General features: G+C 33.3%; 1 protein-coding gene across 18 annotated transcripts in view; it reads right to left on the bottom strand.

Moving 5' to 3' along the window:
* Positions 1-10,723, bottom strand: part of PCDH9 (protocadherin 9) — a 699,850-nt gene that overhangs the window by 667,390 nt on the left and 21,737 nt on the right. Inside the window, exon 3 of one of the 18 annotated variants that reach the window (XR_004749268.1) lies at positions 319-417. The exons of 16 other annotated variants lie outside the window; for them this stretch is intronic. Coding sequence is in view for 1 of the 2 variants with exons in the window: in XM_035321129.1 (XP_035177020.1) it covers positions 400-417 (18 nt within the window). In the remaining variant the exon portion in view is untranslated. Of the gene's footprint in view, positions 1-170; positions 418-10,723 lie in introns of those variants that run through there. One more of the 18 variants, XM_035321129.1, reaches the window with a different exon arrangement.

The following is a 10,723-nucleotide window of genomic DNA, read 5'->3' as shown; positions in this document are numbered from 1 at the left end:
AGGAAAGGAAAGGAAAGGAAAGGAAAGGAAAGGAAAGGAAAGGAAAGACAGAGAGAATAAAAATAAAAGCTTGAAATATATTTGACTACATATTGTACCATGTCATCTTTCTTCAATACAAAGGGGAAGTCATATTTACTTCCCCTTTACACTCCCTCCTCCCCCTGGCCACTCTTCCTGGAGCTTTAAACAAGATTTTTAGGTATTTTTAAGTTAACATGTTTTTCTTCGTGTTTATTCAGCTATTTCACCCAACTCATTCTGTATTGTCTCCTGGATGAGGATGTTACATAAAATGGAGTATTCATTTTATCTCACCCTTAAAGTCCAATACAGAGAGTTGCTTGAATATGGTCTGAATTTAAGAAGAAATTACAGAAGTGCCAGTAGCTTCTGTGTTCAATAGAGCAGCAATACCTAATTAAATGAAGACAGCTCTTAAGTAAATATAGATATTGTATTTTGTAACATCGCACACATTATTTAAACCATGATGATGTTAAACACAGATTTACACATACTCAAGAAATGTAAAACTCAGTAAAGGTACCAGTTTAAAAGATTCCAACAAGAAAATTCAACACAAAGCCTCAACATTGTATAAAACAACTTCTGAAACTTTATTGTGAATTTTAAAGTACATTTAGAAAGGATCTTATCCTTAATATCATTAATCAAAAATAAATTTGAAAGAAATCCACATACTAGTAGTTTAAGCAAAGTTCAGTACAGACTTTTTTTGAAGTCACAATATATACATTTATGAGTGCAATAAGTTTCCAATTACATTAGGTATATACTTTTTAAATAAAGAGTTTTGATTTAACATGTGTGAGAGGCATACTGTTTACAATGGAAATGTTTTACAAAATATAGCAAAACAAAAATGGAATTTAATACATTTTGAATGTACAACTACTTTATATCCTTTTTATGTAGTTCTTTACTCAAAGTGTACAAAGGTCATTTTTTTAAAGGACACCTATTTCCACTGTCCAACACTGATTAGAAATTATATTTTTAAAGATTCATTACTATACATACCAGTGAATTCTTATTTAACTCAATGGCCACTACAACGAAGAAAATATTACAGAATCATTGACAGCATCTTCTTCTCTCCTAAACTATGCATAGATAAATACATAGCAATGGTGCCTATTACTACAGTAAGTGAAACACTTCACCTGATTTTTTGCAGCTATTTTTTGCATAAATATAATGCATTATATATATTAGGTTATTCAACAATCGATTGCTTATTTAACACTCAGTAACATATAGAAGTACGTACACTGCTTCCCTTAAATATTTTCCACTCTGTAGTGGCTTATAAGATTCAAAATAACAACACTGTAAATTCATAATTCTCAACGGGGGGAAAAGTATCCCTCAGATGAACTGACACTACTTATACAAGTTAAACCATATTATGAATCCATAGTGTCCACCTCCAAAATACATAACAGGAGTAATATAATATATTGTGGCTACTAACTACTGCATAATCATTATATAGAAAATGGTCACATCAAGTGTTTTACATTTATAATTACTCATTACAGTATATCACACACAAAGGGAAAATTTACCCAACAGATGGACCTCCACTGTTTGCCATGTTTTAGAGAAAAATCATCACACAGTGACAAAGTTATGTCTTGAGAAGTATACAAAATGTGTTCCCTTTTTCAGTACCTAAGAGTGAGGACCATCCTACTAATAATTTTATAGCTGATATAAAATTAGATCTTAAAAGAGAAAGTCAAGTTTTCAGCACCACAACTAAACAAACCATGCACTGGGGTTGTGGGACTGTCACTCAAACTGAGGAAAAAGCATACCAGAAAACTACCCAATAATGAATCAAAAGTTTCACTGTCCTTTCAAACAGAGCATGGTAGGGTTATGTGAGTTGCATTTAACCACTCTGTAATGTGCTATCTGAACCGCTCAAAAGCATTGCAGAGAAGAAGACAGCTTTGCATTCCTTATTGCTGAAATAAAAGCAATATGCTGGAATTTGGAATAACTGATTGTGGATTTTTAAACACCACCAAGGAATTTTGGGACATTAAGATCTCTAGAAGACAGCTTGCTATTTTTTTTAAGTACATGGGAAGAATCAAATGCTTATGTACTTTTCCTGGACTTCACCAAACGAAGCTTCTTGAACCAAAGAGCCTCACTGTCTTTTCAATATAACTGTCTCTTCTATCAAAAAAAGTTTACCCTCTCTGTGCAAAACTACTATTCAATACCAGTGATCACTTAGAGGGCAGACACTCCAATTCAGATGTAATCTACTTTTGGCTGGGCTCCTAATAATGGAATATCTCTTTGCTTTTTCATGCTAAACACAGTAAGACTAGGTTTTCAACTGTCATTCCTGTTAACAACAGGAAGAAATGCTAATTATTTTTTCCAGATTCACATGCTATTTTTCACTTTTTCTGTCCACTAAACCACCAGAGATTTCATGGTGAAAAGACATAAAAATACAAACCCTGACTGCATCTAATATGCCCAAGAAGAGTGCAGCAAGCCTATCAATTTGAGTCTTGCTATACCCATTTGTCTACCATATGCAACAGCACACAGGATGACACCTATGGATTTCCTTGCGAACCCAAAGGGAGGGAAACATGAAGTCCCTGGCATTGCTTCTGGAGACAAGACAGATTTAGAGAAAACACTAATGGCATACTGACAGGTTGTACTTTTAGGATTTAAAAGACTTACTAAAAAAAAAAAAAAAAAAAGATAACTAGAATCATTACCAGTCATAAGTTTTTTAAACTGACTTTACCAGTCAAATTAATACAAAAACTCAGTGTTTTTGTATTAGAACATTATTTTGGGTTAAAAATAAATCCTTCAGCTTACATTCTGTGGCATATTTTTTCCTTATTCCTGTTTTAAAGACACAACATAGCCCACCCCTTCCTAATCAATATCTTTGAAGAGTATAACGAAAGCCTTCTAAGACCCTTGACGGCTTAAGTATACAGTAGAAATAGTTTAGAATTACATTCAGTTTTCCCAGTGTGCAGAAAAGATGGCTAATGGAATTAACAAATCACTTGCTGTTCCACTAGTAACAAGTCTAAATAAGAACAAAGCTTCTTCAGTCAATGCTACTGAAGAAGTGCTTCCTTAAACAATTCACAGTACATGAGGGATTACCTCAGATAGCAACTAAAAAATGTTTGTGATTTTTCTTTTTTAAATTTCTCTCACTAGCATTAATTTATATAGACAAAACTTCAACCCTTTCACAACTTGCTATTTTTCATAATCATTAAGTGTTTATACCAAACTGGAATATATATATATATCTTACTTGAAGGGCTAAGTTTAACTATCATGAACACAGCATAAATCTAAAACTGTTCCACTTTAGTACAAAGAAATATTCCAAATTTTACCTTTTTCTTGTGAAGATAATAAACAATGTTAAATAGATAAGTTCCTTTCCAAAGAAAAGTTATTCTAAGAATAAAGCTGAATAGCTCTTTTCTTCCTTCTCCTTGTATGTATTTGATATAAATCCACTGCCATCAGTGGTGGCATTCTTAGTTTAAGCCAGTGTGAAAAGAAACCAAGGATCTGTTTACAAACTTCTGACATTTCATAGTGATAAACAGTTTATTAAAAATACATCAATATCCCATAAAAACTTGGGGCTAAGAGGCTAAGATTGTTATTGTTGTTTTGAAAAAAGGGATATTTCAAAGGGTTAGAGAGGTTTTTATTTATCATCGGGTCAGAATATGAAGACTCCAAACCAATTATATATATATATATATGTATGTATGTATATATATATATATATAAAGTTCTAAAGCTGGAAACACTCTTCCTAAACAGTAACTGTATTCCTTAATTATCCTTGAAGAGAAGGGTTGGACTAACCCTACATTTTAATCTTTCAGGATTTAGTTTAGCAGGATAAAGGTTATAGTAGAGTATAAAATGATTTAGTACAGCGCCTACAATCTACTGATGCTTAATATAGTTGATCATGCAAATACTTCAAATGATAGTATTAAGTGATTTATGCAGTTGATGACATAAATGTTTATGACAGCCTTAGCCATATAGCTTGATTCTGCCTGATTTTCACACACTTTCTTTGAAGACATGCATGTGTAAAGATCAGTAGCACTTGCAAATTTGCCTGATCTACCACAACACCATACAAAACCTGCTACAGATTTTCCCCCTCAGGTGCAATTTTGTCATACTCCATTAATCCTTTCAATCCTACCCTAGTCCTGTGGACTTGTTATTTAGTAATCCCTGATTGTTGTGGTGAAGGAACATTGGAAAGTCTCTGCAGTCTGCAAGGCAGGAAATTACAATGGTAGTCTATTAAATTTGGCTCTTACAGTGCCCACTTGGATCAAGCCTCCTTGTCACAATCACAACCAATAGCCATAATGTCAGGATAAATTATCACCGACATCTAAAATGTCAATTTAAAACTAATTTTCTGTCTCACAAAGTGTTGCCTCTTCAGTACCCTGACAAAGGCAGAAGCCCAGCTGTATTTTTAAGGAGGGGGAAAAATCTTAAATCAACAATCATGTAGGGTAGCTTCATTCACTTATGCATGTCAGGTTTTCAGTTTTCAGCTCCCAACTGGGAACTCTCCCACATGATTGCAACCTATTGTGCAACCAAACAACTTGGCTTTCTTCCACTTGAATCTGTTAAAGAGAGTTTACTGGGAGCATTGCTTTCCAGGGCTGCTCTAGTTAAATATAAGATACTCTGTAAACACCACTGTTTCTCTTTTTAATTCAACATTTTTATGCTGCAAAGTAATTTGTTTGTCTGGATATTCACTCTCGCATGCACATGCACACACACACACGCATGTACACGAAGGCACAGGGTTTCTATCCCAAAGCAAGCATGTGTACCTCTTTCCATAGTATTTTTTTTTTTTTGGAAAACAAGCAAGGAAACCAACCAAAAATCAACCTTTCATGAGCTTAATTAATTTAAACCTGTAGAAGTTGGCATAATTCTACTGATATGAGAAAGTAACAGATACAAGCTCTTATCCAGGATTTGAGATTGATTATTTAGTGAACTCTTGTTTGCATATTAATTGTACTAAGATTTGTGTTCAGTGATATATCCAAACACAATCTTTAAATAAGAAAAAAGTAAATATTTTAATTATAATTATAAATATTTAATTATAATTTTAATAATTATTATAATTCTGAAATAAAATGAGAAGGGACATAAATATGCAAATCGATCACAGAAATAACGAAACATCCAAAGCTTCAGAATCTTCCGCAAAGTAGAGGAAATTTTAAAATAAACTTTCTCTTAGATATATCAGATAGTTAGAGCCGTAAAACAGAAATATTTTATTTCTAAGACCTGACTTGCCTTTTGGAATTATTTTACTTCCACTGCTGCATTGCCATTTAAAACTCCAGCAAGATCTTATCCTTTCTTCTAGAATAGCAGTCATAAATGTGATAGCATGATCTACCTTTCCTGTACACACCACTCAAGTTTCTTAGCATACTGTTGCATGAATCAAGCTTACTGACCCATGGGTGCAGTGTGTACTATCACCAGATCACTGAGCTAGTTTTATTCATTTGCGTTGATGTACACAGAGCAAAGTATGTGGAAAATTCTGTGCAGAAGAATCATGTTTAAGTTAGATGGGTCTACTCAAGCCTAACCAAAACTTAACACATTCTTTACTGAAAGGAAAACAGGAATTGTTTTATATGAGTAGTTGTAGAAAGAGTTGAGATTTCACTGTTGAACTTAAACCCTTATAATACAAAATTTAAGGAAAAAAATGGTACATGAGTAACAGCAGCCAAGTGTTCCTGTATGCTTTCCAACACTTTAAAACAGAAGGATACACTTCCAGTAAAACACTTTTGCAAAATTTAACTTCTAATATGAAAACAAAAGGGTCAAATGCAAACAGTTTAAAAGATCTTAATGCATGCTGAACAACATTACACAGTCAATATCTGAAAGAGAAATTTGTCTGGAAAAGAAGGTTTAGGTGTCTATTTCTGACCTTAGGAGGCCTCTAAAAGTAATAGTAGCAGTAGTGGGTGCCAAGCACTTCAATACAAGACATACCAATCTGCACTGCTGTTTGCATTAGCCCAAAGTCATGTACTTTGCCTAAGATGTTCAGGACAGGTCTTTTCATCAGCATAGACACTGCCTAACCATTATATGAACAAACACACATACCATGTTTCTACAAGGATTCTAGCACAAAGTAATAGTGCTACATACTTAATGTGGAAACCACAGTATCTGACAGCTCTGCCTCAGTACCAGTGTTTCCAGTCTGTGTTTCCCAGGCTGGAAGTTTGAAAGTACCTGCAAAGCTCCTACAGGAGCAAATTTTCACAGAGTTCTAATCCTGAAGACTTTGACATCAAAAAACAAATACTAAAATGCATATAAGCCCAAATGGAATAAGAAATACACATGGACATACCTCATGATTTCTCATGGTTAGAAACTCTTTCCCTTTGTATGCTAGCCAATGCCTTAATTGCATCCCTAACTGTTTTAATTCTCATTCAGTCTGTGAACAGCAGGGATAGGGATATAGTCAGAGTACTGGCCACTAAGAAGCCTGGCAGTTACAAACTGTTCATCCCCTCTGTCTTCTGTGATGGCTTTGTCTAAAGGTATTCCTACAGCATATATTCACCTCGGATGTATATGCACAGTAGGTCTGTATGGGATAAGCCTCATGTTGATTTGGACTGCAATTGTACTACCTTTCCAAACAAATATCTCCCATCTATTTTTATCTTCTAAAATAAATCTTCAAATGTCATAGAATTAGATCTTCAGCTGTTTATATAAACAAGGAGAATATCCAGTACAATCTGAGGAATTGGTTCACTTAGCTTGAAAATGTAAAGCAATGTTGAGTAAGTCAAAAGAGAAGTAACATTTTCTGAAACTGTTGAAAATGACTTTGAGTTTTCTATGACTGTTTAACTATTAACTATATACCAGTGCATGCTTTTTAGGCAAATGAATAATGCACCTTTGGTGAGCATTTTCTTTAAGGTTTAGAACCTCAATGTATTTCAGTAAGTGTATAATCCTGTACGTACATGCATATGTACACAAATCTGCATGCACGTGAATGATGATAAGGCAACATGCTGAGCAGTATCATATTCTCCTTTACTGCCTAATATAAGTAAAATTACAAAAATAAAATAAAATTAATAGAACTGAAGTAAATTATTAAAAAAAATGTGAACTACAGTGGATACTACATGCTAAAAGAAACACGACTTTGAGATGATGATGTAGTGTAAAACTTGATCAAAGTAGCCAGTTCATGTAGTTTCTCTTTGAGCAAAATAGAACCTAGCTGTTACTGTTATGCTTTTAATACAGTGTTTTGTCTTGCTTTTTTTTTTTTTTTTTTTTTTTTTTTTCCTTTTCAGATCAGCTATTGTCATTACTAAAGTTTCCACTGAAAATATTTTAACCTCAAGATCAGCTTTCAGGTAAAGCAGCAGCCAACACCCACAGGATTTAGTTCTGCAATCCCCCTGAGCTTAACATGAGGAAAGAAGGCAGCATGCTTTTCCAAAGGACTTACTATCAATTTTAAAATTCCCACAGATTTTAATGGGAGACTTTTGCTATCTCTAAACTGTTCTGATAAAAATTTCATCCTTGTATGAACTTAGTATTTAGTTATCTTATGTGGAGTAGCCAGTGAAACTACTTGTACATCATATTTTATTCATAGTCAATTTTCCAAAAACAAGCCTAATCAGGTAATGCTATCATTATTACCTTAGCAAGTAAGTGAATCATCTTAAAAAAAAAAAAAAAAAAAAAAAAAAAAAAGGGCAAAAACAGGGGGTTGTTTAATTTTCACCTTTGACAAGGGGAAGATCTTCATTTCCAGCTGTTTTCATTTTTAATTGATTTTTTTTTTTTTTTTTTTTTTTTAATATAGTGAATGAAAGCCAACCAATTTTCTTCAGAGAAGTGCTCCTATTCTCTTAACTCAGTAAGAACTACATAGTTCTTATTGGTCTATTGCACCATGGGGATTGGATAAAATATGAAAGCAGGTATTTCTTTATTCTAGCCTGGAAAATTAACTGTTAAGCTCAGTGGGGGCAGAAACGAAGGTGGCATTTAGATACAACTAATTTAGTATCAAACCAAATCAGAGAGCCTTCTCAGAGAAGAAAGAGACCAAAGGGAACACAAAATTGTACCTGAATTATTTCTGAGTCAATTCCTATAAAAGCTGAAGAACTTTCTTTTATGCTCAAATGGATTACACATTTCCTTTTATAATATGCACACTGTTCACAGTTTTTAAAGATAATGTAATGAACAACAAATGTTATATAAAAGAATGTTTTTTTTTTTTATTATTCAGTTCATTAAAGTGCAAGGGTCATTTGAAGATGAGGTCTGGACGGCTTTTTAAAAAGCAGATTGTGGGTTAATTCTTCATTTAATTTGTAATAATAAAGCTCTGTTAAGTTGATCCTTCAATTAATGAAACAATTACAATTTGCTTAATTACCTTATGTTAATAAAATAACAAACACAACTTGTAAATTTTGTTCTTTGCTTTATTTTGCCGGCTTTTAATTGCTTAGATTTTCTTTAATTGTAAAGAGTGCATGTTTGAGGGGATAAATTCTCACTTTTGCTGTCAGATCCAGCTAATCATTCCCTACTTATCCACATTTCTAAAGACCGAGAATTTTACTTGAAAAGAGGCTTAGAAGCAATTGTCTTGTGTTCATTAATCCATAAACATTTGATTTCAAATCAGATTGCCAGCAGACATAACCTCTTTGCATTGCTACAACAGAGAGTTGATTAATCAGACAGCTCTGATTCACTGAATTGTCTCCAGAATAGTTGTCCCTGACAATACTATGTAAATAGCTGCTGATGTTCTGCTGGCATTCTCATCTTTCTAAAACTGTTCAATTTTCCTCCATGAAAACATCAAATTCTATATCTAGTTCAATAATAATTCGACAAAAAGGGCCACTGTATGTAATGTATATAATACTTAGTCCACATTCCATTCTTGGCTTAGAAAACAGGTGTCACGTTTAAGATGTTTCTCTATACCTCAGTTTATCCTTTACTGAAACAGTAATAATGATATATATTATAAAATACTTTAAAATGTATATTATTTATATAAACAGCTTTTTTTTTTTTTTCAGAAGTTACACAGCATTAGATCCCATGTAAGTAATTGCCTGCTTTGTTCAAAGTAACTCTCATTTATACTGAATAAAATGGACTGTTTTATGAAACAGCAAGGTTTTGTGAAATTCCAGATGAAGATACACCAATTAAATTAACATAGCTGATATTAAGTGTTGCTAAAGCTGCACAATCCAGAAACATGCAACAGTATGTCTCCATCATATTCAATGCTTAACAAGTAAGGGTTACTCTGTGTATTTGCACATTCTCCTATGAAATATAGCAAAGGTGAATACCAATATGTCTGCAGTATGCTAGACTAGACTAGAGAGAGGGAAAAGGTAAGGATATTCATGTTTTCTTTGGTTAGACAGTTGGAAGAGAAGCAAAATTACAATTACTGTAAACAGATGGAAAAGCTAAGTCTGCAGACTCAGGAAAAAAAAAAAAAAAAAGACACAAAACTTTCATTAACAGATTTCTAAAAAGTGACCATTCCCAGAACCAAGAAAAAAAACTTCAAGAAGTTCAAAAATCAACAAGAATCATGGACAGAAGGCTTCAGGGGAAGCAATAAAAGCTGTGAAGGAGGAAAATATCTTTTTTGTGCTCTCTTAACTACTGCAATTCCCAGCAGAGTGTTGGTGCAAGTACTGATGCAACCAACTGTGATTCTTCCTGCTGGCTCACTCTAAGGAACATTGTGTAAGTAACCCGCTGATAAAGACCCCCATGAATCTACCAAGGCTTTCACTTTCCAGGACATATGCACAATTAAAATGGTCAGTTCTTCAGTATTGTGTCAAATACCTACATGAACTGAGAATAGGAAAAAATTCTTGGTCAGCCTAAAATGACTCGGTCAAAGTGCAGACTGATTAAATTGCATTATTTCTCACTTTCCATTTGACACAATCTGTTTCTTCTTATGATTCAGAGAACAACTGAAGGATGGAGCTTCCGGTATGATCTTAGTCTAAGCCCACCATATTGATTTGGTAACGTTCTTAACAAATACTTCTGTATATTAAGCTGAGCATCTTCAGCATTCCTGGTAAATAAATTAGATTACAATTATTTAGTGTACATGTAGCCTCACGTCATTCATCTTCATGAAAATAAGATATTCCATATCACTCCCAGGATTATTGACAATGTATTTACATTTCAAAAATTATATGTATTAACGTCAAAAAAATGTATGTTCATATTTCCATCAGTTACTTGTTTATGATTTGTGCTAGATTTTATTTTTTGAACTTTTATGTCTTTACTACATTTGGAACCATACTATATATTCAGTGATAATTGCTTAAAGAGTTACAGAACATTTAGTGATTTCGTTTCATATTGTTGGCAGAGACTGAAGTCTCAACACAAATGGAAAAAAAATATATATATCCATGTTTGTTGTAGAAATAAAAGGTCCAAATCTTTTGGTTATTACTCTAGTGTAAAATATGAGTAATTTCCCTAGAGAAAGGCA

Source organism: Oxyura jamaicensis, chromosome 1, assembly GCF_011077185.1.
Source record: "Oxyura jamaicensis isolate SHBP4307 breed ruddy duck chromosome 1, BPBGC_Ojam_1.0, whole genome shotgun sequence".
NCBI classification, from domain to species: Eukaryota; Metazoa; Chordata; class Aves; order Anseriformes; family Anatidae; genus Oxyura; species Oxyura jamaicensis.
The sequence above is the reverse complement of the archived record's forward strand: the minus strand, read 5'-3'. Positions and strand labels throughout refer to the sequence as shown.